Source organism: Kwoniella mangroviensis (genome assembly GCF_000507465.2).
Source record: "Kwoniella mangroviensis CBS 8507 chromosome 1 map unlocalized Ctg01, whole genome shotgun sequence".
Taxonomy (NCBI): Eukaryota; Fungi; Basidiomycota; class Tremellomycetes; order Tremellales; family Cryptococcaceae; genus Kwoniella; species Kwoniella mangrovensis.
The window spans coordinates 9693983-9721696 of NW_027062533.1; the positions used below are offsets into that span (position 1 = coordinate 9693983).

The 27714-nt window shown below is 47.0% G+C and overlaps 15 protein-coding genes across 15 annotated transcripts; 6 read left to right on the forward strand and 9 right to left on the reverse strand.

The window, feature by feature from the left end:
- Window positions 1-11: 11 nt before the first annotated feature.
- Window positions 12-2791, forward strand: I203_103670 (uncharacterized protein; the record flags this gene model as incomplete). Its single annotated transcript, XM_065517373.1, has 14 exons — window positions 12-72; window positions 198-213; window positions 278-366; window positions 430-472; window positions 523-1106; window positions 1168-1183; window positions 1311-1407; window positions 1465-1613; window positions 1681-1778; window positions 1828-2005; window positions 2068-2182; window positions 2245-2434; window positions 2494-2652; window positions 2703-2791. The coding sequence occupies 14 exons, from the start codon at window positions 12-14 to the stop codon at window positions 2789-2791; spliced, it is 1884 nt and encodes a 627-aa protein (XP_065374191.1).
- Window positions 2792-3117: 326 nt separating this feature from the next.
- I203_103671 (uncharacterized protein) lies at window positions 3118-4195 on the forward strand (the record flags this gene model as incomplete). The annotated part of the gene is made up of 4 exons (XM_019147533.1): window positions 3118-3510; window positions 3598-3660; window positions 3728-4037; window positions 4092-4195. The coding sequence occupies 4 exons, from the start codon at window positions 3118-3120 to the stop codon at window positions 4193-4195; spliced, it is 870 nt and encodes a 289-aa protein (XP_019003198.1).
- A 240-nt stretch (window positions 4196-4435) lies between these two features.
- Window positions 4436-4831, reverse strand: I203_103672 (uncharacterized protein; the record flags this gene model as incomplete). Its single annotated transcript, XM_019147532.1, has 1 exon — window positions 4436-4831. The coding sequence occupies one exon, from the start codon at window positions 4829-4831 to the stop codon at window positions 4436-4438; it is 396 nt and encodes a 131-aa protein (XP_019003197.1).
- A 39-nt stretch (window positions 4832-4870) lies between these two features.
- On the reverse strand, window positions 4871-5454 carry I203_103673 (uncharacterized protein; the record flags this gene model as incomplete). Its single annotated transcript, XM_019147531.1, has 2 exons — window positions 4871-5387; window positions 5432-5454. The coding sequence occupies 2 exons, from the start codon at window positions 5452-5454 to the stop codon at window positions 4871-4873; spliced, it is 540 nt and encodes a 179-aa protein (XP_019003196.1).
- A 233-nt stretch (window positions 5455-5687) lies between these two features.
- Window positions 5688-7378, reverse strand: I203_103674 (uncharacterized protein; the record flags this gene model as incomplete). The annotated part of the gene is made up of 8 exons (XM_019147530.1): window positions 5688-5905; window positions 5967-6129; window positions 6201-6271; window positions 6323-6385; window positions 6441-6616; window positions 6669-6993; window positions 7057-7166; window positions 7218-7378. 8 exons carry the CDS (start codon window positions 7376-7378, stop codon window positions 5688-5690), a joined length of 1287 nt encoding a protein of 428 aa, XP_019003195.1.
- Window positions 7379-7739: 361 nt separating this feature from the next.
- Window positions 7740-8834, forward strand: I203_103675 (uncharacterized protein; the record flags this gene model as incomplete). The annotated part of the gene is made up of 6 exons (XM_019147529.1): window positions 7740-7758; window positions 7814-7962; window positions 8070-8438; window positions 8502-8519; window positions 8585-8693; window positions 8752-8834. 6 exons carry the CDS (start codon window positions 7740-7742, stop codon window positions 8832-8834), a joined length of 747 nt encoding a protein of 248 aa, XP_019003194.1.
- A 233-nt stretch (window positions 8835-9067) lies between these two features.
- On the reverse strand, window positions 9068-10633 carry I203_103676 (uncharacterized protein; the record flags this gene model as incomplete). The annotated part of the gene is made up of 8 exons (XM_065517374.1): window positions 9068-9219; window positions 9281-9502; window positions 9556-9735; window positions 9790-9819; window positions 9872-9912; window positions 9962-10097; window positions 10322-10478; window positions 10529-10633. The coding sequence occupies 8 exons, from the start codon at window positions 10631-10633 to the stop codon at window positions 9068-9070; spliced, it is 1023 nt and encodes a 340-aa protein (XP_065374192.1).
- A 567-nt stretch (window positions 10634-11200) lies between these two features.
- On the forward strand, window positions 11201-13384 carry I203_103677 (uncharacterized protein; the record flags this gene model as incomplete). The annotated part of the gene is made up of 6 exons (XM_065517375.1): window positions 11201-11390; window positions 11566-11761; window positions 11822-11876; window positions 11932-12074; window positions 12124-12527; window positions 12594-13384. 6 exons carry the CDS (start codon window positions 11201-11203, stop codon window positions 13382-13384), a joined length of 1779 nt encoding a protein of 592 aa, XP_065374193.1.
- Window positions 13385-13476: 92 nt separating this feature from the next.
- I203_103678 (uncharacterized protein) lies at window positions 13477-15966 on the reverse strand (the record flags this gene model as incomplete). The annotated part of the gene is made up of 7 exons (XM_019147526.1): window positions 13477-13805; window positions 13860-14115; window positions 14166-14373; window positions 14438-15363; window positions 15435-15531; window positions 15592-15719; window positions 15778-15966. 7 exons carry the CDS (start codon window positions 15964-15966, stop codon window positions 13477-13479), a joined length of 2133 nt encoding a protein of 710 aa, XP_019003191.1.
- Window positions 15967-16335: 369 nt separating this feature from the next.
- I203_103679 (uncharacterized protein) lies at window positions 16336-18448 on the reverse strand (the record flags this gene model as incomplete). Its single annotated transcript, XM_019147525.1, has 12 exons — window positions 16336-16372; window positions 16445-16630; window positions 16694-16804; window positions 16858-16927; window positions 16984-17056; window positions 17123-17206; window positions 17274-17720; window positions 17774-17831; window positions 17880-17940; window positions 17990-18062; window positions 18136-18193; window positions 18249-18448. 12 exons carry the CDS (start codon window positions 18446-18448, stop codon window positions 16336-16338), a joined length of 1458 nt encoding a protein of 485 aa, XP_019003190.1.
- A 735-nt stretch (window positions 18449-19183) lies between these two features.
- I203_103680 (uncharacterized protein) lies at window positions 19184-19923 on the reverse strand (the record flags this gene model as incomplete). Its single annotated transcript, XM_019147524.1, has 3 exons — window positions 19184-19339; window positions 19406-19626; window positions 19683-19923. The coding sequence occupies 3 exons, from the start codon at window positions 19921-19923 to the stop codon at window positions 19184-19186; spliced, it is 618 nt and encodes a 205-aa protein (XP_019003189.1).
- A 792-nt stretch (window positions 19924-20715) lies between these two features.
- Window positions 20716-21662, forward strand: I203_103681 (uncharacterized protein; the record flags this gene model as incomplete). Its single annotated transcript, XM_019147523.1, has 2 exons — window positions 20716-21037; window positions 21145-21662. 2 exons carry the CDS (start codon window positions 20716-20718, stop codon window positions 21660-21662), a joined length of 840 nt encoding a protein of 279 aa, XP_019003188.1.
- A 346-nt stretch (window positions 21663-22008) lies between these two features.
- I203_103682 (uncharacterized protein) lies at window positions 22009-23692 on the reverse strand (the record flags this gene model as incomplete). The annotated part of the gene is made up of 6 exons (XM_019147522.1): window positions 22009-22164; window positions 22229-22388; window positions 22447-22989; window positions 23059-23368; window positions 23432-23600; window positions 23681-23692. The coding sequence occupies 6 exons, from the start codon at window positions 23690-23692 to the stop codon at window positions 22009-22011; spliced, it is 1350 nt and encodes a 449-aa protein (XP_019003187.1).
- Window positions 23693-25417: 1725 nt separating this feature from the next.
- Window positions 25418-26539, forward strand: I203_103683 (uncharacterized protein; the record flags this gene model as incomplete). The annotated part of the gene is made up of 4 exons (XM_019147521.1): window positions 25418-25559; window positions 25628-25889; window positions 25982-26254; window positions 26323-26539. 4 exons carry the CDS (start codon window positions 25418-25420, stop codon window positions 26537-26539), a joined length of 894 nt encoding a protein of 297 aa, XP_019003186.1.
- An 89-nt stretch (window positions 26540-26628) lies between these two features.
- On the reverse strand, window positions 26629-27632 carry I203_103684 (uncharacterized protein; the record flags this gene model as incomplete). The annotated part of the gene is made up of 3 exons (XM_019147520.1): window positions 26629-26808; window positions 26898-27362; window positions 27522-27632. 3 exons carry the CDS (start codon window positions 27630-27632, stop codon window positions 26629-26631), a joined length of 756 nt encoding a protein of 251 aa, XP_019003185.1.
- Window positions 27633-27714: the final 82 nt, after the last annotated feature.

Sequence of the window (27714 nt, forward strand, 5' to 3'; positions counted from 1 at the left end):
TAGCCTAGGTCATGGAAGAGAGTTATAGGGAAATTGGGAGGTCCAAGGAGTTTGGAGTTCGGCGAGAAGGTCGTGAGTTCACAGCAGCTCTTTGTATCGTGCCTCGAACATTGATCGATGAGAGCGTGCGGCAGCTGCCTGTGATGGTGAGTACGATATGCGACCGCCCCAGCTACTCTAGCTCACCATCTACGCAGCATGTAAAGCGAGGAAGTACGTGTATGCAATCGCTTTTCCAGTCAATTGATGGTATGACCAGTTGACTTTATTTCACCAGATGCCGTTGTGATGCGACCCTCCCCACACGACAATCGTCTTCTATTGCAGCTCGACATTGCACTCAATGCAAGAACCTGAAAATAGAATGTAAGCTTTAATCGAGCAAAGACACTCGGTTGGTCATCAAGCTCTGATACCGTTTTTGGGCAGGTACTTTCAATTATCAAGCCAAGAGAAGGGGACCTGTACCTGGGTGAGTTTTGGACGACTTGTGCCCAAATTCATGGCTGATCAGGTCGCCAGCTTCCTCCGTTCACAAAGAGCCAAGGACAAAGCCCAGGCTGTGCGCCAAAGCACCACTCGCACATCGCCTAGTGTCTCGAGTCAGAGTCCGCTCGCTGTCCCACCTCTTCAGCCCTCGTATATCGGGTCCGAGAAGTCTGAAAGCTCAGTACTTCCAACACCATCAGCCAGCTTATCATCCAATACCGCAGTGACACCATCACTCGCTCTTTCATCTCTCAGCACCTCAATATCCAGCATGCCCGGTCCGTCTACATCCTTCACATTGAACCCGTTGGATGCTGTATTGCCGAGGTCACTACGCTTTGAGATCGTTTCGTTGTTCTTCAGATGTGTATATCCTCTCTTGCCAGTACCGCACAGGATAACATTTATGGAAGACATGCGCAACAGACGAGAAGAAAGGAATGGTCAGGAGGAGTGGGTAACGATGGTCTTTTCGATACTGGCTTTCACTTTGGTGCAGATCCCACATCACATGGTTTCCATCACGAAGAATGAGATTCGCGATCTGGTGGAAAGATTATCGCGACAGGTCAAGCTGAGTCTTATGGTAGATTACCACGCTGTATCTTTGGAGCGGCGTGAGTGCAAGTAAAAGTGTATGAAGGGAAATATCTCTGACTTGAGTATCTGCCTATATAGTGATCACCGTGTATTGGTAAGTGGACCGGTCATTCAGCAAATAGGTAAGGATGCGGCTGACGGTACAATGAAAATACAGCATCGGGTTAGTACCCCCTAATCCCGCGCAAGTCTATGAAACCCCTTATTGATATCGTCTACAGCACTGTTTTCAACAATCTAGGAAGACACATTCAATCAAGAGCACTACACGGAAGCAATGTTGTTCACTGTTTACAGCTCGGCCTGAATGAAGAAAGCGTATGTTATATCACGAACAGGGTGCATGTTCTGAGCTGACCTGGCACTATTTCTCAGACCTACACTACCATGGATCCCATCAGCGCCGAAAGCCACCGTAGACTGTTCTGGGCTGTGTACTGTAGCGACAGATCCGCGGCTTGTTCTGAAAATGGGAATCTCTTGTTCAACGAAGACGAGATCAACGTCGCTTTGCCCAAGGACCTGTGAGCCATGAGTTCCTTAGAGGCATTTTCGGTAGACCTCTGCTGATATAATCACAACCGCAATCAGCGACGATGAATTCATCACCAGATACGGCCATCAGGAACCTCCTGCAGGTCATGCTTCGTTGATGCGAGGCTTTGTTGACTCATGTCGTCTGTTCAGCCGTAAGTGAGATTCTTCGACGAACGAGCCTCGTGCTCATGAACTGCTCAGTCGGGGGAAACATGCTCTCTAAGCGAATGCACGATCGCTCTAGACCTCCCACTGGTAATGGTTTGAGAGGTCGTATCAATGAGCTGGATGAGCTACTGCAGAATATTGAGGATCTCTTGGTAGACTGTCAGCCTGAAATGAGACTCAGCTTCACCGATATGGGTAGCATGGCGACAGAGTGAGTCTTAGCTTTTCTCCCATACTACGGATGCTAACGCGCTCGACCCTCTGAAATTGCAGGATCGAAGGAGGATTCGTCGATGCTTTGCCCGATATGCTTGAGCAATTGATACCAGCAAGTCTTGCAGATAGCACCCCGTTTTTAGTCCACAGTGCACATGTTCGTGTAACACAAGTAGGTGACACCTTTCGCTCATTTGCATAGCAGTGTTGCTGATTTCTTCGACTACTACCTAGCAATTGTTCCGGTTCCTCACTCTACAATATCGAGAAGATCTTTCACGAATCTTGTATCACGAGCAACTACGATGTACGACCATCAGACGAATCATGGCCCCTTCCCCACCGAAGTCGGAGGAGCATAATAAAAGGAAGGTATTGGAGGACTTACTACAGATATTGCACGGAATACCGCTCGAAATTCACGGTACGTATAAAGCGCAACTCTTACAAGTCAAACTGACCTGACAACCTTTTCTTCGCAAGCTATCAATTCTTTTCCGGGAATTAGCAAGATACGCTCTGTTTCTGCGTCACTCCTAACAAGCTTCTCACCTACATCGCTGGCGACTCCAGGATCCCAGGCAAGTCCTCCTCAGATATCGGACGTGACCGCCCAGGACGAGAGGAGCATGGAATTGTTATGTACGTGTCAACGCCTTCTTAGCTGGTTGTCGCTGACTATGTGTTTTTAGGCGATTTCTTGCGTTTGATGGCCACTATAGAGAAGATGTACTCTTTGGTAGTGGCTGAGCCATCGACAGCTTCGACGGACGGCACTTGATGCATGTGTATATCTGAACTGGCAGAGATGTGAACGCTGCCACGGTGGGCCCAAAATTCATCTATCATACCTGATAGGCTGGTTGAGGGTTTGCCTAGCACAGTTGCCCCACATTGGGTGTAGACCGGCGTGCATGAAATTTCTGCAAAGGGTAATAACAACCCGTAACCCTAGATCTGAAAGCTATCATACTCAGTCGCCTGCCAATATGACGTATGTATCATAAGGTGACCAACATCTTGAACCCCCCTGTTACATGAAGATCCCTCATCCCCTTGTGAATCTGATTATCTAATATACATCTCACAATCCTCAATAAAGTAGTCATGTCCGCCCAGCTCAGCATTCTCGTCGTCGGTGCGACCGGCAAACAAGGTGGCCAAGCAGTCTCAACTCTTCTAGAAGAGAAGGCCAGCAATCTGTCCATCAAGTTCTTGACTCGTAACCCGACGTCGGAAAAGGCTAAACAACTTACAGCTAAAGGTTTAGAGGCCGTAGAAGGTAGCTTGGATGACAAGAACACACTGAAATCAGCTTTGGTAGGTGTTCAGAGAGCTTTCTTAGTGACAGATGCTGGAGCAGGTGAAGAAAAGGAAACGCAACAAGGAATCAATTTCATTGAAGCTGCCAAAGTAGCAGAAGTTGAGCATCTAGTCTTCACGAGCGTAGGCTCTGCAGACGATGCAAAGAATGTACCCCACTTCCGATCTAAGGCCAAGGTGAGTCCAAACTGTTCGTCACGGCAACACTACTCGGCCGATTTTTCTCCACTCGCGCAATAGACTAGAACTTACAATGGTATACAGGTCGAGAAGGCTCTTAAGGCTTCCGGTCTATCATATACTATCCTTAGACCTGTCGCTTTCATGGTGAGTAGGTTTGTAACTTTTGAATCTTATACAAGCTTGACATTTGACCTCATCGACCACTATCCAGGATAATTTCCCTCCAACTGCAGGATTCGCACGTTTCATGGTAGTCGGGATGTTTTACGCTTCATTGAGATGGAAGAAGTGTCAGCTTATAGCTACAGAAGATATAGGAGTGTTTGCTGGTAAAGCCCTTCTCAACCCTGAGAGTGACAAGTTCAAGAACAAAGTCATCGAATTATCGGGTGGGAATTACGATCTCGAGGACGTGAGACAAGCGATATTCAAGACTCAAGGTTATCAACCCTGGCTCGCATCCTACACTCCGACTCCAATTCGGGCAATACTGCCTTATGACTTTAGACAGATGATGTATTGTGAGTGTGAATCCTCGACGACATGGAGCATGCGGATACTGATGCCTGGTGCAGATCTCGAAGACACTGGATATAGCAACATTGATACTGTTGCACTTCGATCGATCCATCCTGGACTTATGAGTCTTGAAGATTGGTTCCGTAAGAATGGATCCTAGTTGGCAGTTGGATGGCGCTTGAAGCTATGAAATTGTCTCTGGAGATGTATCGGGTTTGATTTCCAATTGCAGCTTTTCATGCGGTCATTATTGACGAGAATGAGACGAAGCGCAATGTGGCTAAATGACATCCAACTTGCACCACCTTCCTGTCCGGGCCGCAAAGCTGAGTGGGTCTTCTGTTACTTGGTAAAATACATCGTCGATATCAATATGCTACTTTCCATAAATTACTCACACCTAGGGAGGGAATAGATCAACCGGCTCGTTATCTTGTTTCCATATACGCCCATCCTTCATGACGAACGACACCTTTCTCAACGCTTTGGGGTCTTCACGTGGATCAGTATCCAATGCGATGATATCTGCCGCACAACCCTCCTCGAACCATCCGAATCTCCTCCCACATAGATCACCGCCGCATGCCTCCCAACCTCCGACGGTACCAGCTCCTAGCGTGTCTCCTACTGATATTCCCGCTTCTATAAAGATCTCCATTTCTCTCGCATTCTCGCCATGTGGAAAGGTACCTGTATCTCCTCCACACGCTAATCGTACTCCTAGTTTATGAGCGAGTTGAAGATTTTCCACCACTTTACCGAATCTCTCTTGCAGTATCAATTCAAAAATCGCCATGGTGGGAACAAAGATAACTCCTTTTTCCTTCATGAGCCGTCAACCTTCTTCACCAGCCCGCGAAGCTTGTTCTATAGACAAGACACCAGCCCGTGCGGCAGCCAAAATACCCTCTTTAGAATCTGCATGAGCAACGGTTGGTGCCCTCGCCAGATTAGCCTCCGAGACTATCGCATCCATCTCTTCATCTTGAAACACGACTAAATCGGGATTAGGATCGACAGGTTGGAACTTCATCGATGGGATGTATGGGTGTTGTTGCTTCGGGGGGAATCTCATGACTCGACGATAGTAATCTGCATAAAACTTGATGACATCTGCTCCATGGCCTATTCTTCTTCTTACGGCTTTCCTTAATTCATCTGGACCATCTGCGGAATCACACCCTGCGGGCATACAGGTTCCACCCAGATGATTCTCTGTTCTTGGTTCATAAGCCGCGGTCGAAGCGATCACTCTTGTAGCGACAAATAGCCTGGGTCCCGGGGTTAAGCCACGATTAATAGCGTCCCGAATATTCGCATCTGCTTCTTTCATCGACTCTGATCCCAGATCGCTGTTGATGGTATCAGCTGAATACATGGATCATAATGTGCTCACCGATAAGTCGTGTATCCTGCCATTAATCCAAGTCTACAGTGGTTCACAGCGCGAACTATCCTCTCTACATTCATGACCAAAGAATTGTACATTCATGCGTCAGATTTAACAACAGGGACGAGCCGACTCATTATCTACCCATACGTACAGACCTGAATGCCAACGTTTGCAAACATCTACCACTCTGAATTTAGTGTATAGCAGGGGGGACTGGCTCGACTGGAACAACCACTTCGTTGTAAGCACCCTTTTTGTCTTATTTCCAGATCCATTGAAGCACATAGTACCCGCAGAACAGGCAAACGATAATGAACACCAAATTGATATAGCCGATGTGGTGCAGAGGAACGTTGATAGAGTTGATGCCGAAAGCGATGGCAGCGGATCCCGATTCAGCGGGTCGCAATGTAGCTATGATTCGCGTGGTTCTAGCTCCAGACGCCTCGCGAGGGAAGCAGTAGGTGGCCATGTAGTCTGAGAAGCTGATGTCAGTTGAGGGATAGGATGATTCCTTTTGAGTGTGAGATTGACTTACAGAAGAAGCCATAAGTTGTCCATGAAGCAGCGAAAGAGAAGAGATAAGGTACCCAAGCTGCTCCGAAACCAGGTGTACTCCAATCCCAAGTTGGAACGACAGCTTCTTTACTCTGTCTAACCTGCATCACCAGAAGCCAGATAGCTGATCCAAGCCCCAGAACCTGCAAAAGCCCCCATGTAATGACGAGCTTGTACCTGATGGTAATCGACTTGATATGAGGATCGAACCGACCAAAGCGAGGGTCAAGATAGTCAAAAGTGGGGTGATGAGGGAGGTCAAACCCCGAACACGAACAGAAAAATCTGATGAGAGTAAGCATTGTTTTGATAAGGCAGTAGAAGCGGGCTACTCACGAATGGCAAGGTATGTCGAAGTCCATGATGGGATAAACAACGATTGAGACCATAGGAAACAACCTAGATGTTGGCTTGTCAGATATGGCAAATGCTTTTTCTTTCCTAGAGTACGCACAAGCGATGATTCGGGGATCTTTTAGCTCCACTATAGTCAACCACACCTCCTTGAGGATAGGCTCGGCGGGAAATGCTGGTACCGGAAGTCGATCTTTTCTCTGTACTTGTTTAGGATCAGTCAAGAGAAGCGCAGCGAGAGGTGCAATCGCATTGAGGCCGACAAAGACAAGGAAGCTGAAAAAGTCTTGATCAGTATGGCTGCTCGATGCAAGAGCGATCAACTCACGTCTTAGGCTTCAGACCACCTGTCTCGTTCAAATCGATGTTCAAGCCAAGGTTGATAGCACCGCCGATGCATGTAGCGAGTTGGAAGAGAGATTGCCAAATGGCCAAATGTCTACCTTTGTACTTGGGCTCCGAATATAGTAAGGTGATGACCGCTTCAGAAACCCAAAAGATACCACTGGTCGCTCCGCAAATAATTGCCCCGACGACCAGAAATGGCTGATTGCCTGTAGCAGAGTTTTGATATAAAGCCGCGGCGTAGAAGACATAGCCTGCTGCTCCGAGTGAAAGACTGTATCTGGGACCAATCTTGGAAAGACATGCAGCTACGGAGTCGATTGTCATTAGCAAACGATTGTCTGCTGGTCGGTCATGAATACAGGACTCACTCGCGCACAACGCAGAAGGGACAATCAAAGCATAGGCCAAAGCGACACTCGCGTTACCGATGTTGACGTTAGCGAGCCCACCAGCACCCACTGAAGCGAGTGATGAATATCTATTCTCAACATGTCAGCTATGCTACTTCTAGCTTAGTTGTACAACTGACGCTCCAGGCGCAAGAAAAGAGGTTATCCCAACGACTAAGACTTGAACGAGGGTACTTCTGAACCACTTGATGTTGTCTGTTAGGGCCTCAGAAGCAATGGCGAGCTCAGTGACGCCAGAGCCATAATGTTTCTCTTCTTCGACTTGGTTTTCCTTAGACATGTCGTTCAGGGAGATTGTGCGATCAAAAAAGTGGGTGTGGGGGAAATGTTTATGCATGGTGTTCGTCCTTTATTTATCCATTTTCGCACTAATCATCGGATCCACCCTTGTTCACGATTCCCTAAAGACAAGCCTTAGACGGCCTCGATAAGGTTAACAGCGCGTGCCAGGGATCATACGCGCACCCGCGCTCGAATTATGCGTTGAGGAGGCCAAGGACAAGCAGGATAAGGTTACCAGTCGGGATTGTAAGCATAGTTTATCTCTTTATGTTTTAAAGATCAGGACATGATACGAGTATACGAGTATTCTTACCGCCTTCGTGTCATAGATCAAGTACACATACACGCATCATACAAAAATGTCTGGGCCAGAACCTAGTAAGCTATTTCGCCACTTCTGATGTGGAACTGTGTTGACACTGTATGGTGACAGCTCCTCTCTCAATCTTGACCACCCCGAAACTGTTCTTTCTAGCGGGCAAAACCATCATAATCAGTGGTGGTGGACGGGGATTGGGTCTTTCAGTAGCCCGAGGAGTCCTTGAAGCCGGTGCAAATGTAGCTGCAGTTGATTTGCTACCCGTGCCAACGGAACCGGAATGGTCCGAGTATCAGCAGATCGCCAGGGCGAATGAACTGACTCTATCCTCTTACAATCTCGATATCAGTGACACAAAGCTGTTGAACAGCTGTTCGAGAAGGTCTTTGAAGATGCCTCTCCCAGCGCTCCCGTTCATGACATGTTCCTGGCTGCCGGAGTCCCCCCAAGCTTGACGGTCTTGGATTCCAGCATCGAATATTGGCGAAAAGTCTTTGATGTCAATACCGCCGGGTCTTTCCTGTGTTGCAAAGCTTTCGCCAATGAGTGGTTGAGTCGAAACAAGACCAACGGAAACCCTGGAGTGGGCGGCGCAAGTATTGTCTTGACGGCTAGTGTTGCCGGTCACAACGCAAATCGACAAATACCTTGTTCTGCTTATTCCGCCAGTAAAACAGCTGTCATACACATGGCTAAGAGCTTTGCTGCTGAATGGGGGAAGCTTGGGATCAGAGTGAACGTAAGTCCACCGAATAGGACTTACACTTCGTAACGGATGGCTGATCTTGCCGAATGCGGCCAGGCTGTGTCACCCGGATATGTGAGTACACCACTGTCTAAAACTGCCGCTCACTCCATGATATCGATAGCTGACGCAAATCGCAGATCAAGACAGTAATGACCGCTGGGATTGTAGCTGCTCGTCCTGGGTACGAAGAAGATATGGTCAACTCGACGTTGTTGGGCCGAGCTAGTACAGGAGACGAATATCGAGGTGAGATAATAGCCCGCTGACTGAATAAGCTAGCCCATTGATTCCATTTGTACAACAGGACCGGCAGTGTTCTTGCTATCTGAGGCAAGCTCTTTTGTCATTGGTGCCGATATCGTAGTGGATGGTGGTCACGCAGCTTAGGTGATGGGTGGGGAACAGCTCAAACACACGGATGGAGCAAGACCCTCTTGGCGCCCACGGATCATCCCTGTAACTGTCACACAATCCATTTATACAATAACTCATTCACAGGTCAGATGTATGGGATCAATCTACCTTACGTCGTTGCACCTGCAGTCTATGAAGACATCGACATACTAATTGATGAACAAAATACAAGGCTAAGGGACTAAGGGACGGCCATAGCAGCAACGCTAATTCCAGGCCTCTTGTGGCCATCTTTGACCTTCTCGGGGAGCTCTGAACTCATCCACCAGATTGTCCGGCAATGCTTGCTCCTCGTTGTCAAGCCAGAGTCGTATAAGATGACGTTGATTCTTCTCCGAATCTTCCGACGCAGTTCGAGCTTTGCATGGATCCTAGTCAATTGGCTGCCTGGTACAAGTGGGTATTCGGTATCTGCTCACCATGATAGACAGTCACGTTGTTAACGTATTCTAGATCACCTGTTTCTAAATCCAGATCGATACTGTATTTCTCCGCTGTGAAGTGAATAGCATCCAAGGCTAGATGCTTCTCCCTCGGTAAAGGCTCAACGTCTTCATCCGCTCCGTAGAAGCCGAAGTAAGGTCTTCGAGAGTAAACCGTGATCACCTGTTTATCTCCAACGGGATGAATAAGACGTCTCCCTATACAGTAGTTATCAGCTTAGGATCCAAGATATTGATCAGCAATGACTGACCTTCAGGAGGATATTTGTTTTTCCAGTCTGTTTTGGCAAGCTCTCTGACGATATCTCTTCTGTCCCTGGCAAATTCGTTGTAGGTCTGACCAACTGATGCCAATTGCGACAGCCCTCCAGTTTCTGCAACACCAAGGGTGAAAAGGGAGATAATACCGAGACTTCCGTCGTTATGGAATACTGCGATGATGCCAGTCAGTTTGGTGCCTACAAAGTTTCTGCAGTACAACATACCTTGGTTACCATTGGTCTGACCTTTTACCACTATCGAACACAATGAGACTGACACTTCACTTGTGATCCTCAATTAACTCACCAACAGGAGGCCTCTTATCCGCTTTGATATTGGTAATGTCTCTTTGTTGATCCGTCCGCGTAATTACATTTACAGGAGACAAGTACCCACCTGAGGTGTGTGATGTTGTCTCCAGATGGCGATGCAATCCTTCTCGGAGAAACATATGCTGAGATCCCAGCGAAGACTGAGATCTGTTTAGATCTTGTCCATGGATCCACTGGAAGGCCTCTCAGTACCCTGAAACCTAGACCATGGTTCAGTTCATGAGTTACTCCAGTCAGAACATCATGTAGATTTGTTTCGGTCGGAATCGGAAAGGTGGTCCTGTCGATCTCGTTGTTCGCGATGGACAACGATTGGAAATGATCGTATGCCTTGTTGATGAGCTTGATATCGTCATCTGTGAACTGATAGAGCCATTTCTCCGCTGGACATATAAGCTTTGTGTCATTGCGAATCTCAACTTACGTTGATTGATTAACACCTTCCCGTCCCATACACTGTTTGATACCACTTGATCAGGATACCCTTCTGGTAAGGGGTCTTGGCTTGGCTTGACATATTCTGCTTGGTTGGTAGTCCACCATTTCAGGTTTGGCTCGTAAGGGGTATCGAAGATCCTCCTCTATCATGAACGTCAATTTCGCAGATATGGAAGATGAGCGAGCAACATACCTTCTTTTCCTCAGCATCATACACGTCATTGTGTGCAGGCTTGATATTCAGAGCCTGGAACGTGTCGTGCAAGGCAGCTGGCGGGGTTGCGACGATGGCAGTCATGATGGATGGTGAGTTCTGGGCCAAGACAATGCGTGCATAACTGTATACCTTTTCTTCCTACAGCTGGTTCCCTATATATGCTATGCGCTACTATGTTGTACCCGTGTGATAACGTCTATATTCTGCTGACGCAATCTGCTCACGCCATCGAGCGACATCGAGAACAACACTGCATCACTCTGACTCACGGCTTTGTCCGAGATAACAAGACAATCAAGAAATTCACACTTCGAGCTCTCACGTGTAATCCATGCATGTGATTTAAGCTTTTTCATTCTTTCCTTCGGGATGTCGGTAATCTGCAACTCGGAGTAGCCGCTAGTGCTCGTGTCTGTAGGCAGACCAGGAGAGAGTGTTCGCGTTGAGGTAACTGGGGAAATATCGAGATATATCGGTCCGAGGTGTACCGAACTGTGAGATGCGAGCCAACCGTAACCTGCTTGATTCATTTCTTGATGCAAAGTGGTGGGTATCATATGATATGTAACTGCTAGATCAGTCGTATATATACCCCTCGCCTGTGTATATACCTCACATCGATATACATCATCTTGCAAACTTCATGACATGTCACAACCTTGCGAAGGCTGTACCTGCGGCAGGGCTCAAGAAGCTTTAGCCGCTACCTCTGGTTCTGGTCCTCGACAACTTCGTTCTTTCACTTCCCCCGCAGAGGCCGACCCTAATGCTACCGAGGGTATAGAGCCAGCTGTGCCTCTGAGGTCGAAGAAATGGTTCAATGATCCTACGGATCTTGGTGAGTGCTTTACAATGAGTGTCATCGCTGATATCAATAGGAATGTCCGCTTTGTATACCGAAAGATATCTTAACCAAGGTCTGACGGTACCCGAGCTGTCGCCAAAGAACAGACCTATCATCGGTATAGCACAGACAGGATCGGACTTATCACCTTGTAACAAATATCACGTAGAACTTGCAAAAAGGGTCAGAGATGGTATTATTGCTGCCGGTGGTACACCCCTGGAATTCCCTTGTCATCCTATTCAAGAGACTGGCAAAAGACCTACAGCAAGTCTTGATCGAAATTTGTCGTACCTATCGCTAGTAGAAGTACTGTTCGGATACCCTTTGGATGGTGTGGTGCTCTTGACAGGATGTGATAAGACGTGAGTCATAAGTCATACCGCTGCGATATTATGGGAAGGCGGCTGACGATTATCCTATAGTACCCCAGCTTTACTTATGGCTGCCGCTACCGTTAACATTCCCGCCATTGCTATGGTAGGTTTACATACTTCAGAAATTAGAGAGCTGAGCTGACCTGATTCACTGATAGAATGTCGGCCCGATGTTGAATGGATACAGTGGTCAGAAGTTGATAGGATCCGGAGGAGTTGTTTGGGAGAGCAGAGCCCAATTAGCTGCTGGGGAGATCACCGAAGCAGAATTCCTGCATCACGTAGCGTTGTCGGCTCCTAGGTGAGCACATCTGCTCTATGTTATGGACGTTGCTGATATGTACATACAGTGCGGGACACTGCAACACGATTGGTACTGCGTCTACCATGAACGCCATGGCTGAAGCTTTGGGTATGGCTTTACCAGGAAGTGCATCCATTCCAGCGGTATACAGAGAAAGAGGTGCCTGTGCCTATGCAACTGGTCTCCGAATCGTTCAGCTGGTCCGAGAAGATGTCAAACCTTCGGATATCATGACAAAAGAGGCTTTCGAAAATGCGATTGCCTGTTGCGCCGCTATTGGAGGCTCAACCAATGCCCCTATCCACTTGAATGCCATAGCTAAACACGTGGGAGTACAGTTAGATTCCGATGATTGGGAAAGAGTAGGGTACAAGCTACCTCTGATTTTGAATGTACAACCTGCCGGACAGTGGCTGTGCGAAGAATATCATAGAGCTGGTGGTTTACCAGGTGAGTGGAACATTCGACCCTCGACCCAATTCGGACAAATTCACTCATAGTCCCATGTCTATCTAGCCATCGTGGCCGAACTGCTCGAGCATGACGCACTACCCCATCCCTCCGCTCTTACAGTGTCTGGTAAATCCATCGGCGCCAATTGCCGAGGTGATTTATCCCAAGATCGACGAGTGATCGTGCCATTCGACAAACCCCTAATGGCAGAAGCCGGATTTTTACATCTCAAAGGAAGCTTGTTCAACAGTGGTATCATGAAGACCTCCGTTATCTCCAAGGCATTCCGAGAACAGTACTTATCTAACCCCAATGATCCGATGGCTTTCGAAGGTCCGGTAGCTGTGTTTGACGGACCAGAAGATTACCATCACCGAATTGAAAAATCACCCAATATTGGTCCAGGTACAATCCTCATCATGAGAGGAGCAGGTCCGGTAGGGTACCCTGGAGCGGCCGAAGTGGTCAATATGATCCCACCAGGTGAATTGATCAAGAAAGGAATCGAATTACCTTGTATCGGTGACGGTCGACAGAGCGGTACGAGTGGAAGTCCATCTATTCTGAATGCTAGTCCCGAAGCAGCAACTGGTGGTATGTTAGGCTACCTGAAAGATGGGGATAGAGTTAGAATTGATTTACTCAAGCGGACTGCGGATGTTCTGCTGAGCGAATCTGAGATCGAAGAGAGAAAGAACGAAGTGGGTTCATATCAGTTCCCCAAGAGTCAAACACCTTGGCAAGAGATTTATAGAGGATCAGTATCGGAGTTGAGTGAAGGTATGGTAATCAAGAGCGCAGTCAAGTATCAACGTCTGGCTCAAACTCAAGGTATCCCAAGACAGAATCATTAGGGAAGATGATATTCATTCAATAACGTCATATGTGGACATGTATCAAATATCGCGATATACATCATTGCATACAACGTGATATTTTACAAAGTCTATATTAGTAATAAACCTCCTTCGTACAGCTCAAACATGACCTTCCTCCAATGGGTCTCGGACTGCTCACTTGTTGCTTCTGCTCTTCTCCTCCACACTTCCTCCATCAATCTGAGGGCACTTCGAGTATTGCCAAAAGATGTACCATCATCACCTAATTTAGCGAACCGATGTCTAAATACTCTTTGTAATACTGGTCGTTCCGCATGACACCCCGCGATGACTATGGGGAAAATCATGAGTTTGTCGGTCGCTCCCTGAAGATCATACTTGTCCAATGCGAGCAGAGCATCTGCTGTATCTTGGACAGCAGTCGCAACATCGGGTACTAATTTGAGGCATGAGCATGAGGTATACGACGTAAAGTTTGACTTCCACACACCATTTGGGTAACATCCGTCCAACACAGTAGCTAAGAGCACCCTCACACCATGATGGAAAACATTACTCATCGCCATCCTCTGGACCGTTGATGGATCATCCGGCTGAAATAGGTGTTCTTCTCGCCATTTTCGCTCTAGGAGCAATCTTTCTATAGAGTCTGCTCGTTCAACAAGGGTTCGATGTGATAGAGTTCCCGACCGAATAGCTTTGTCCTTCCATTCAGATAGTGCGACTGTTTCCGCTAAAGCCAGACGCTGTGAACGAAAGTCATTAGCATGGATCGCGGTCGGCGTACTTTACTCACTGTAGTATTGTCACACCCCATGACGGTCTCGCGTAGCAGCTTGGACACGTTACCTTGCTTCTGATATCGATCGAACAGGAATAAGCGGTATATGGGTAGGTGTTGAGACGCCTTATTTTGTGTGACGGACATGAGGATGTCCACCCACATCAGAGGGCTGATCAGATGGCCCAAACGATCCATCAAGGGAGAAATATCGGCTTGAGGTCTGAGCGGGATGTGTTCCATCAGTATACCAGAGCCAAGCGAGCGAGAGAAGTCCGCCGACTCACTTGGAAGAAGAAAAGCCCGATCCAATTCCTGCTATTCCATTCAAGACCGCAGCAAGACACCTCCTGCAAAGCTCAGCAGTTTCCACCCAGTCCTTGTTTTCTCCCCCATCGAAGAGGTTGAAACTGTTTGCTGATAATGCAGCTAAGATGGAATCATCCGAGCCTAATTCGGAAGAGGGCACTGATTTTAGGTCCTTGATGATCGCTTGGATGGTAGTTCGAGCAAACACATCGTCTGGATTGGGAAGCGGATGTGAGTTCACACTATCTTCACCGACGAATCCATCTAGAAGAATCGGTTGACGACGTTTCTTGGTTGCAATGTGTAGGGCGGCGATCGCTGAAAGAGCCTGAAGCACTCTAGGGTTCTGTAAGGCAAGAGGAGCGACGAGGTCGGATATGGGTTGATTGTCGAAGCGGAATTGCAGAGGAAGGATAACAGTGAGGTAATGATGGAAGTAACGCATGTCCTCTAGGTTCTCTCTCGACTCTAGCGCACTGGGGTAAGGGAACCATAAGGTGTTTGGTAGTTGGGGGTATAAGGGGAAGTAAGGGTCATCGGTGGTTGGTTTGTTTGGTGGGACGAGACCTAGTAGATTGAGGATATCCGGATCGATGAGAGGGGATGAAGCAGCTGATTGAGGGATGTATGGTTCTGCAAGGAGATCTGGAGGTTTCGGTTGTGAATGCGAGTGTGAGTAGGAAGTGGATGAGGAGGCTGTCGAGTTGAACTGTTGTGAGTTGAACAAATTCCTGCTTGTTCCACCGTCGTGTGCATAACCACCACCAACGTATGATCCTCCTTGTGATGGTATCGACATGGCGGTAGGTACAGTAAAATCATTCGTTGAGTGTAATATTGGCTTAGTCGTTGATATTACTGGTTTCTCAACCAAGATCTCCTCCTGATCTTCAGGGCTGTATACCTATAGATGTGGAAGAACGGGATAAGCCCACCATTCCACTGAGTTCAGTCTTATAAGCTCCAAACACTCACGCTATGTCCATCACCGTCCCCACCAGATACTGAAGCTGCTCTTGCTGCCCAGTGGTCTCTCATCTTAGCTGCTCTTGTCTCGTGCACAGTGTTTTTGCTGATGGGAAGAAGAATGACCAGAGTTAGATTGGTTACGGTTGCCGACAAGTGCACTCACATCTGTGCGGTCATATCTTTCACCTTGTCCTTCTTGTTCATCCATCCAGGCCTCTTGGTATCATACCCCATACAGTCTAGGCCCAATCTAATACAAGCTCCACAAGCTGGTTTACCCTCGTCACATTTCTAACGAAGGGTACGAGATTAGCATTATTCTGAGTGGACGGTATTATAGAACGCTTACCTTTTTCCTCAATCTACACGTCAAGCATCCAGTCTTCCTCCTCTGACTCTTCCCATTGCGCGGGGTCTCACTGGGACTCGGTGAAGGTGGCGGGACGTATGAAGATGTCGAGGAGGATGCTATCGATTGAGATCGAGCGTCAAAGCTAGTAGGGAAACCTGTAGAGCTAGGTCCGGCACCAAATTCCATATTGCCAATTCGCACGTAGCAGGTCCAACGAGAAACTTATGGAAGGGTTTGTCAGGATGGTGTATATGCAGAAAAGTTAGCAATGATGAATGACAAGGGAAGACGGATGATAACACAGTATATGAACAGAAGTAGTGAGATGTTTTGGTTTTTACCGATTTTGGATTTATCAGATAAAGAAAAAATACTCCTAGGAGGCATCTTGGTGCAAGTACGTATACATCCCATAGATCACAGTAGACATTTCGCATGCAGCGATAGGGTGACAAGAGTCAACGAGACTTGAGAACGACCAGTGGGACAAATTCATACAATAACAACACTGAATCATGGCATGCATAGACGGTATATCATTCATGTACCACAGCATTACGAGGACCCACTATTATCCGCACAACTGAACGGTCTATGGGCAATAAATCTATAATTAGCTTAATGCAATCATCGACGATGCAAATCAGCAAACACGCCCACTCACTGCGACAATGCCCCATCCTGGAAATCCTTGTGTATAGTCACCACAGCAGCGTATGTACCCGAAATCAAGATGACCCAACCGATAAAATGGAAGATTACGTTCATAGTCATCATGGCGTACCATTTCTTCGACCCTCGATTGGGCGCTCGCCAGTGATCCCAGACCCACATGTAGGTCTCTGTTTGTCTGTGATTATTCATTGCAATCGCTAGTAACCCAAACAGTACATGTCGTGGTGAAGATACTCACATGCAGATGAGTGTACCTAACAACGCTCCGATCAGACTGATGAGATCGTTGAAGAATGGGATAGCTTCGGCAATGACAAACGCAAGGAGAGAAGTGATAGATATACATCCACTGAAGACAGGGTCAGTAACCAACTTGAGAGTATATCGTCATGTATAACTCACTACCACACAGCATAATGGGTGGGTGTATTCTTAGATAGATGAGCAGATTTCCGTAGGATACGGACAAAGACTGTCCCAGTAGGTAGATCAGCCAAGTTTGCCAAGCCAGCAATATCCGAGACTCACCATATTTGGCAGCGGTATGGACCAAAATCAACCCCCCAGCAGCCAGACCAGGCAACGCAAGACCATAACAGACCTACACCATCCAGTCAATCTTCGGTACCGGAACGAATGGGCAAGATTGGATTAGCGGAACACTCACCTTCTTGATAGTATGACCAGCTGTTCCGAGAGCAGGTGAAGCGATGTACTGTCCAGCATAATGGTATACAACAGCAGCGACGATCTGGAAGCAGAATATTTAGCAAGTACTCGTTGCTGCTTTACGTGTGCATAGGACCTGGCCTACTCACGAGATACACGGTCGTCATCAATGTCTGACCCACGATGACACTCTTTGTGAAATCTTTCGGTTCCCTCATTTCTCCTACAATGCTAAAATAGTTCGGTGTACCAGCATAAGAGAAGATGATGATGCAGACAGCGTTGATCGCATCGATGAAAGAAGGGGTTGCCGCTATCTTCGTGTCGATTGACCAATCATCACCCGCAGGTGCTAGACTGGGTTTGTCGGATACACCCAGTGAGATCATGAGTGTAATGACAGAAGACATGATACTGGCTAGACCCAACCATCCGAGCCAGGAGATGCGAGAGAGAGTCTGGATGGAAGCAAGAGCACCGATGATGACCATAGCGACGATTGCCCAAACCACAGTACAGGTGGCGTGCTCGGTGATGGTGTTGAATGCGACAGACATGGATAGGAAACTGGCTCCAGTGACAGCGACTATTTGAAGCTAGATGGAGCATGAGCAAAGGACGTATCGTGAAAACAAATATGATTACTCACCCAGAACGCAAATCCTAGAATCTCCCTTCCCCAAAACCCGAACAACATGTAGCCGACACTAAGAGAGCTAAGTCAGAATTTACGAGCTGCGAACGAGTACACTTACTCTGCTACGGTATAGACCTCGGGATGGTTGAGCTTGAAAGTGCCGACAACATAATCGGACCCTGCGAAGTTGACTTAGTGATTGTACAACCCCAATGGAATGCGACTCACATCCAACTATTAATGCTATGGCCACGATGACTATTATTCCTGGTACCAATCCTAATATGTTGAACGCCGTTGGCTGAAAAAAGGCAGATGTTAATTAGAGATCTGTTTTCAAGTCTAGGAAGTGCAAAGAAGTAATCTCTACTGACCAGCCCTAAGATACCCAGCCCAACTTGGGTTTTCAGCTGTAACACGGTCGCTTTGATCCTGAATGATCTCAGCATTAGTAAGGTACGACGATATCCACCAAGTGTCGACTTACCAAGATAACGATCTATAGTTTGGCCCATCACCCTCTATCGTGCCCCATACAGCATCTACCAATGCCCCTTGTCCCTGCTCCGGATCCAGCTGTGGTTTAGCAACTTCGGGATCCGACACCTTCCCTGCCTCCGCACGATCTGCAAGGGCATAAGAATCCCTATCTGTCTCGGTCGTACTGACACTTCTGCCGTTGTCCATGATTGTCTTATCTTGCAGGGATGTTGAAATGGTGACACAAGATGTATTGGAGCTTTCGGTCGGACCATGAAAGATAATTTCGATCCTCTCATCGTATTTTCACGGACCTTGACATTCTGTGTTCATCTCTAGTCGAAATTCCAACCGGTGGATCTCGCTTGCGAACGAGTAGACTATGCAGCATTTTGGGGCCACTCGTAGGAGACGGTTGAGCACATGGCGAAGGTTTGTGACGTGACTGAGAGATGAGAGAAGGAGCAGAGGAAGAAGACGAGCATATATGTATTCATTCTAAACGAGATCAAATTTCCCCTCAGTCGGACATGATGATTTAAGCGAAGACAGCTACCACGTCCAGGCCACGTGAGTCCCCTCAACACACTCGCAAACAGCTACAATGAATGAACATATGCATGCATCTTGGGTCAAGACATGCATGATCAGTTGCCTGGATTGATGTTATGCGCTTGGTTCGAGGGCTGATGAGCATGTCACAGAGTGGAGTGCAAGCCGGATCGTTCGAGTCAGATGGCCAAGAATTTGCTTTCCACATCAAGCCAGATATCGGATACATAACTTTATAGGAGACAGAAACCGGGAGTCACGGATACAAGAGATACCTACGTGTACGGCTGTCAAAAAAACAATGTCCTGTCCATCAAGAAGATGGTTTGATATTGCCTTTACATTCCACTATCAGTGTCTACCTTTCATCTTTCGCAACTTCCAAACCCCTCAAGGGAAGACAGGGGGCAGAGCTACTTTCTCTCCGTAATAAGTTCTAAAGCAATCTTGTTTGGCTGAGGCTGCTCTCAAGTCGAATGCGATCGATCCACAAAGGATGTAACTGTACTGTAGCCAGTCGTAATCACCGGGAGTCACAGTGAGTTTCTGCCAGATTAAGGCGTGCATCAGTATCTTCCGGAAACCTTGAGGTAAGGTCAAAGCTCAACTTACAACTCTTTGTTGTTCGTATGCTTCGAAATCGACCAAAGCGGACGTCTCGGCAATAAAAGTACCATTCCCTTTATCACCATTATCGAAGTAACCATACCATGTTGCTTCCTCAAAAACGATAGAGTCATCGTAGTAAGGGGCGAATTTGTTGGTGATCACACCTTTGGTGATATGGCCGTTGAAAGCTGGACCCTCGAGTGTACCACCGACAACACTGTTGACTGAGTTCTATGATCAGCGAAATGGTATTTGACAGGATAGAACGATAAGGACTCACTGTTCTCGGTGATCCCTGTTTGGTAAATTATAGGAGATGGTTGACCGAACGCATAAGTGATCGTGAAGAGATAATCGAAATTGTAGATGTAAGATGGGTATGATTTGCCTTTATCGTCCTTGTTATCCTGATCATCCCTTTTGTTGTTCGAGACAGCACCGCTACTTTTTGCCGAGATCACCGGGATGAGCGTCATCAGAGCTGTTGCCAGAGCGATGATTGAGAGTGACTTGGAAAGCATATTGGTGATTAGTAGCTTGGTGTCGGATCAAGTTCTAGTAGATTTGTAAGAAGGAAGAACGAACAGGTAGTGATCTCAGGTAAGGGGAAAGAGGAGACGATTAGAGCGCTTTTTGTACCCTCATTCTTGTCACCAGATTTTAGTGAATTTTGGTATCAGCCCCTCCCCACGTCACTCTTCTTACCTTACGGTGCCTCGCCAAGAAATGCGGGCTGGACGGTGAGTACAGAACACTATCGCATCGTGGGCGAATGATAAGATAAACAGATAAGAAGTCGTCATGTAGATGTACCCGTACACCACTTTCTTCATGGCTTGACCAACCTATAACCTGAAATTGTCTTTTCGTGGGAAGTTGTTATGCAAGTGAAATATCGTCGGGACGATAGATACTTCATTCAGTGTCAAGTGAACGCTCTGTCTTATGTCTCAAAATCTTGCCTAGAGGGTGTGGAGATATCGTATCATGGTCTTCTTTGAAGTACAAGTGATATTATCACAGCCAAGCAAAGGGATTTTGCTGCTGTTTCTCTGACTCTTCGGAAGTACAAGAAGACACCCGCTTCAGTGCTTGCGACCGTATTCCGTCATCTCCTGACGTGACTGTCTATCCAAACATCCTCCACCTCTCGACCCTCCACCCCGGAGCTCGGTGATCTGGCTCGATGTGGACGGTCGTTGTGTGGTGACTACCCATCAAACGGAAAGGAGGTCGATCATGTTATCCACATATAAAAAGGTACAATCTTGCTTTCTGACATCCCGTTCAAGTACAATTCTTCCATTTCCAAGATGACGACAAACAGCTCCACTGTCGTGCTGATAACAGGTGCGAATACAGGTATAGGCTATGCTACGGCCCAGGCACTCCTCACCTCACCGAGCCCATCGCCAAGTAATCCAACGACTGTCATCATCACTTCCCGTACTCTTGACAAGGCGATGCAAGCATCACGAGACTTACAAACGAATCAAGCTTTCTCAAAGGCTTTCGAGTCGGGGTGTAGAGTTGTACCCAAGCAGCTGGACATCGATGATGAAGAGAGTGTGAAAGCATTACATAAGGAAGTCGCGGAGGAATATGGGAAATTAGATGTGTTGGTCAACAACGCTGGTGAGTTTCTATCCCATCCTTCCTGATCATCTGAATACTGTACAATCCGGATGAGCTATCGAATCTAGTAAGGAGACTGACGGTGTTATGTCTGTCGTCATGTCTAGGTGCACATTATGATTTCCAGGTAGCGTCCGGCAAGATGTCCACCCGCGATGCATTCCTCAAATCTTTCACTACCAACGTCGTATCGACCCATCTGTTTACCGAGACGTTCATCGACCTACTGCTTGCTTCTGCCGCACCAAGACTGCTCTTCCTATCCAGTGGGATCTCATCATTGGGTGACCATTCCAATCCGCATGTCCCTGTCAATCTCTCACCTCCTGCCGGATGGCCTAAAGAACCGGTATTCCAAGTCCCTACCTATCGGACGAGCAAGACAGCGATGAACATGATGATTCTGGAATGGTGCAGGACACTAAAAAATGATAATGTCAAAATACATATTATTGACCCAGGGTTCTTGAGTACGACCCTCGGTGGAGCTCAACCTGAAGTATTAAGAGAGAAAGGAGCGAAGGACCCAATCGAAGGTGGAAGGTTCATTAGGACTGTCATTGAAGGTAAGAGAGATGATGATCAAGGGAAACTGATTGGTGTAGATGGTATATTCCCTTGGTAGAACCTCGATACCCTTTATGTATGGTATTGGTTCAAATAGTTATGTTGAAAGATCAGTCAAATACGCAAATGCGAGGGATCATCGAAGTAGTAGCAGTATTTGTCAATAAGTGAATAATGGAACGGTCAGGTAAACAAAAAATGGTATGCATAGTTACTATAGAAACGTTCGACGATTCTATAGCACCAAATTCAAAGTTGATATAGTAGTTTGAGAGGGATCGGGGTGTCGAGGAATATAGAATCAATTGGAATTAAAAAAGGTTCATCTGAATGTTTTTTCACAGTATATCATCATGACCAGCGGATCGTTAAGAGATGTATCGGTTCGAAAGGGAAATAGGGACTTAGTAAAGTCCTCGTCTGGCGTATCGGCTCATAACGATAACCCTCTTGGCAGAAGCACCTGAAGATTGACAGGTGGTGTTTTGAGTATCACATGAGGCCAAGGCAGCGGAAACCTCAGAGTTGGCGAGGCCGTTAGCCCATCTCTTACATCGGTTCTACGTTTGATCAGCAATATCAGCAATCAGTGTCTTCTTGAATGAGGAACTGTCAGATACTCACCATTTGTTCCATACAAGCGGCGTTGACAGCGGATTGTTCGTCAAAGTAAGATCCACCAAGGGTTTCGTATTGATTACCGTTTTGAGTGACGGAAGGGACCGGTCCACCCATCTCGGCGTTATCGGGAGTACCGGAGGTAGGAGAAGATGAAGGAGCAGCACTAAAGGTAAAGGGCATCAGTACAAGTATTGAGATGGCATGGACCAGTGAAGACTTACGAGGTGGTAGAGGCAGCAGCGGAAGACTCAGCAATAGAGGTGGAAGATGCTGGCTCGGATGAAACTTCAGTGTCGGATGGTCCAGCAGCGGAAGTGGATGAGGTGGCAGGTTCAATGGCGGCATCGGAGGTAGCGGGAGCTTCGTTCTCAACGGGAGCAGAAGGGGGATCGGAGGCGGTAGCAGAGGCCGCAGCAGAGGTTTCAGCAGGTGCAGAAGTCTCAGCAGGAGCGGAGGTCGGAGCAGCGGCAGAAGTTGAAGCGGCGGTGGAGGATGATGCAGCGGCTGAAGTGGCAGGAGGGGTAGTGCCTGTACCACCACCGCTGTAGACAGCAGGACCAGGTGGAACAAAAGCGGATTGATCACCACCGTAGAGGGACCAGGTCTTGAACTCGTCGTTGATGTCGTAGGCTTCTGGGAAGGTGACGGTATCTGTGGGTACGACTGATCCGGAAGAGATCAAGTTGGCTTGGAAACAGACCGGGTAGACTTGAGGTGCACCAGTGGAGTGCATAGCGATGATATCGTGTCGGACCAAGTAAGCACTATTCAAAAGATGAACAAAATGTCAGCATGACAAGAGATCTGTCACCTTGAAATATGGACGGACTTACCCCGCAGCTAGATCAGAAGGAATGGTGAAGGTCCACTCCAAGGTCGAGACGATAGTGTCTGAAGGCCATTTGGTACCGTCGAAGGAATCTTCTTGGATCTTAAACCATTGGAGAGAAGCGGCATCGACACCATCACATCCTGAAGAGGGACAGGCAGCCATGTATTCGGTGACAGGACCTTTGTGGGAGTCCGGCCAAGTGTTCCAGTGGGCGGTAACGGAATCACCGGCGTTGACATCCCAGGTCTCTAAACCTGAACCAGCAGAGAGACCACCACATGCGACGATGGGGCTGGTGTAGTCAGCGAACCCTATCGTTCATATAGTTAGCATAAATGTCAAAGCTAGAGGATATTGAGTGAGACTGTACTCACCCTGATCAGAGTTGTCGGTAGGTCTTTCAGCAGTAGCACCATATTCGGGAGGATTGGAAGGGTTGAAACCAGGCTTGGTCTCACCACCGACGGTCCAACTGGAGACGTGACCGTGAGCGTTGACCACGGAAGCAACGACGAGGAAAGTTAAAAGTGAGAAAGCTTGAGTCTGCGGTCCGAAGCTCAAGTTAGTATACTTCCAATTTGGGTATAAGTCGCAAGACGATTGAAGGTGAGGTACGGACTCACTCTAGCCATCATCTTGAGCTTATATCTCGATAAAAAGATGGCAATAGAAACGTAACGAGTTGAAGTGAGTGAATAAGATCAAAAGTTGGCTTGTAATGAAAGAATGAAAGTGAGATAATAATGATAGTGTGGTGAAATCAATTCACTATTGACTATTTGGCTATCGAGAAGAGAGAAGAATCGGTTTGAGATGAGGAAAGAAGAAAAGAAAAGAGAAAATGTCTCGTTCAGAGATAGTGGTATATATACCTTTTTTGGCCTCATCCTCTCCATCCTGGAAATGACTCATTCCGAGAACAAAAGGATATGACATCAAAGAAGATGATATGTATCAGATAATTGATCCAAGCGGGATTGATTGATTATGCCTTTCAATCTTCGATGTTTTCCTTGCCTTTAAACTTGGCATGCACAAGGCACTGTGGAATTGTTGAGTGTTTCAACACTGTTCGTAGCTCATTCTCGGCCATCATAACGATGGAATCCTTTCATCCTGGCTCCATTCTTCGTTTTCGGTTGATTGATATGTAGATAGGTTACACTCTTCTTGTACGGGTCACTCTACCCTCGTTCCTGTTCTGATGCAATCCAAGTGTGTGATCCCGATTAATCATGATTGATGTCACTCAAAGGTGTCTTCCATGGCTTTGAACAATAAGGTTGATCGAAGGATTGTCTATATCCCCTTGTTTTGGGAATGGGTTACCATGGTAATCAAAGTCAAAACCTTAAGGTTTAGATACATGTCAATAGTGCTATGGAATAGGAAACATTATCGAAACTATATACAAGGTCCGTGCGTTAGTCTAGGTGGAACCTAAAGGTGGATTGATTGATTGCATGGATACACAATGTACTATTCCCAAGCCACCATGTATATCATCACATCCAAGGTACCAGAACAAAGATAGATCGAGGTTAGGAACATCCAATGTGATAGGAACACAACAACGGGCCGAAAGATGAAACGTCGATGGTAGGGCCATGCATGTGTCGATGCTGTTGCTGGAACCCAGTTCGATAAGGAACGCCAATAATAGGATGCGGCATTTCTTTCGCTGCTTGACAACCATCTTGTCCGTTGTCTTGTTGAGGTCAGAATCGAAAGATCAAACAAGCACGTCGGTTGATGTTTCATGCTCGCCGTTCCGTCTAAGGGTGTGCGATCAGCTTTCGGGGTGGAGGAACAGGTCGTTTGGAATGATTGCGTGGTCACCCGATAACATGGTCTAGACATGCTTTATGAAGCATGGGTCAGCAATGCGATCCACATCAGGCCAAGATATCCCCATCACTGCCATCCAATTCGTATTGCTATCCATCTGTCCATCATAGAAGTTCAAAATCAAACATCGATCGAGATTACTCTATTGCTCTATTGCTCTACTGCTCTATTGTTCTATCGCTCTACTGTTCTATTGCTCTGTTACTCTCCGCATCTGTTGTCTACCATGCAAGGTCAGTTCAGTATACAGTGACCAGTATACAGCCACCAAACTGGACCTCTCAGTCTTCACGCTCAAGATGCATAAGATTATCAGTACCATTACGATGGAAAGATGTGAGATGTCGACATCTGTCAGCATTAGCATCGGTGACGACATTGAACGATCACACGGGTATGACCGATAGATGAGAATCAGAATAAGTTACTATAAATACATTATCATATCATACCATACTACACCTCACACTCTCTCCTATTTTCTGTCATCTCTTCACACCGTGACACCCACGATGCCCTGGCAAGATATCAAGCTCAACGACGGACGAGAGATACCAGGTATCTCATTCGGATCATCGAGGCATTCCGGAGATACAGTCTCAACGGTGGACGAAGCGATCCACGCCGGATTTGATAGCATCGATACCGCTCAGAGTGGGTTGAATCGTTGTTGACATTCAAGCATCACCGATCACACTGATAGGTCATTCCCCATTGTATAGTCTATAGATCAGAAGCAGCGGTAGGTCAAGCGATCAAACAATCTGGTCTATCTCGGGATGAAATCTGGATCACCACCAAATGGTCAGGTCTGAAGACCGCCAAAGAATCGATCCAAGATAGTTTACAGGCGTTAGGTGTGGATTATGTGGATCTTTATTTGATCCATTTCCCTGCTGTCACCAAAGGCGATATACCTGGGTCATGGAAACATCTGGAGGAGTTTAAGAAGTTGGGTCATGCGAAGAGTATCGGTGTATCCAAGTGAGTGATCGTTTTCGATGCGCCATCTCATCGCCTCACATACCTTGCTGGATGATCTCATCGTCGCGCTCATGTCATTCACCATCACATAGCTTTGAGATCTCGCACCTCAAAGAGCTCCTCTCCCATGCACATATCAAACCATCAGTCAATCAAATACCTTTTCACCCTGATATCTTAGCTAAACAAGAAGCTTTGGTTCAGTACCTCAAAGAGCACAACATAGCCATCGAGGGCTATTCACCACTTGCACCATTGTGGAACGACGATAAAAAATCTCCTGTACTGAAAGTGGTCAAAGATATAGCTGAGAAGAGGAATGTACCCGAAGAGAGAGTCTTATTGGCTTGGTCCAGATCTAAGGGGTGAGTACTAAATTCTCTCTGGTCCAGTATATTCATCTCTAACCTTGGTTAATATTCCCCTGTCCCAGTGTCATTCCTGTCACAGCATCTTCTACCAAATCACGAATTGAAAGCTTCATTGCTGCTAGTGATCTCAATCTCACCGAGGAAGAAGTAGAAGCGATCGACAAAGCAGGATACAAGTCCGCTAGAAATGCTGAAATCAGGAGAAAGGTTGTCAACGGTATCAAGTGGGTGACAGCGGCTGGGTTGCTCACATATCTTGCAGTCAGCCGATTGACTTAGATATAGATCAGAATATGAAGATGCTAGGTCATATGCAATGTATTTACTGTGGTACAAGTGATATCGTGATTGCGATATATGAAACGACGTTAATGTTGATTCTGCCTCTGCTCCTCTTCTTCATCTTCCTTCTCCAACGTCGCTACCCACTGATCTATAGCTTCACCATCGAATCCATCTATGCTCCTTCCAGGTTGATTCACACTCTCCACCAGAGTAGGCATGGAGAGGTTCAACGTTTCTCTCATCTTCGTACTGAACTCGGTCATCTATTCATTATACATCCATACCCAAGCGATCAGCACGATGACCCAAGTATCTCGACTCAAATGTCTTTATCGAAGTCGCGAGGACTTACATTTTTCACGCCCATCAGTTTAGCTACTATGAAAGCACCCAATCCTGCACTTCCAAATACAAAAGCCGTAGCTATCCCCAAAGCTTGAAATCCCAATAGACCCGATACAGGCTCATTGGAGAACCCTTCTTCACCCTCCATTGGTATCAAGCTAGACCCATAAAAATATTTCTCCTCTCGAGCATTGAATGACCTAGCTGCTATCAAGGAAGGGTCTGAAGATATAGTTGGTATTGTTGAGAATGATGAGGAAGCTGTCAGATGGGTTGAGCTAGACGAGCTGGAGCTGAGCGAATTGCTCTCAACTGCATTGGTAGCCGCTGGGAGAGCTATCCTCGGTATCCTTGTACGTGAGTTGAGTATGGCTTGACTTTGGTGGGATAGGAATTGAGTAGCGTTGACTTGTTTGGCTGCTTGTCGAACATAGGGCATGACGAGAAGGGTCAGACCTGTTGTTATGGCGAACTGCAGATAGCGTATAAGGGTCAGCAGGTCCTGATTCCTGGGGCGGGCATGTCTATGAGACTGCATGAGAATGTCTTCTCTTAGTACGATAAGGGATGTTATACATCCTCGCTGGGACCTGGTTCCGACATCTTCTTGGAAGAGAATCTGTCCACTTACAGCTGCTCCAGCGACATACCCAGCTACTTTTGGTATCTTTTTCTTCTTACCCTTTAGATCGCCAGGGTCCGATGGTAGCGAGTTGGGTGTCCCGAGCAGTAGAGATGCCATGCTTGAGGTGCTTATGGTGATTATAGGATTACAAGAGCAAGCGAACAAGGATGGAAATTGGATGTTTTTTCTGTCCTTGGGT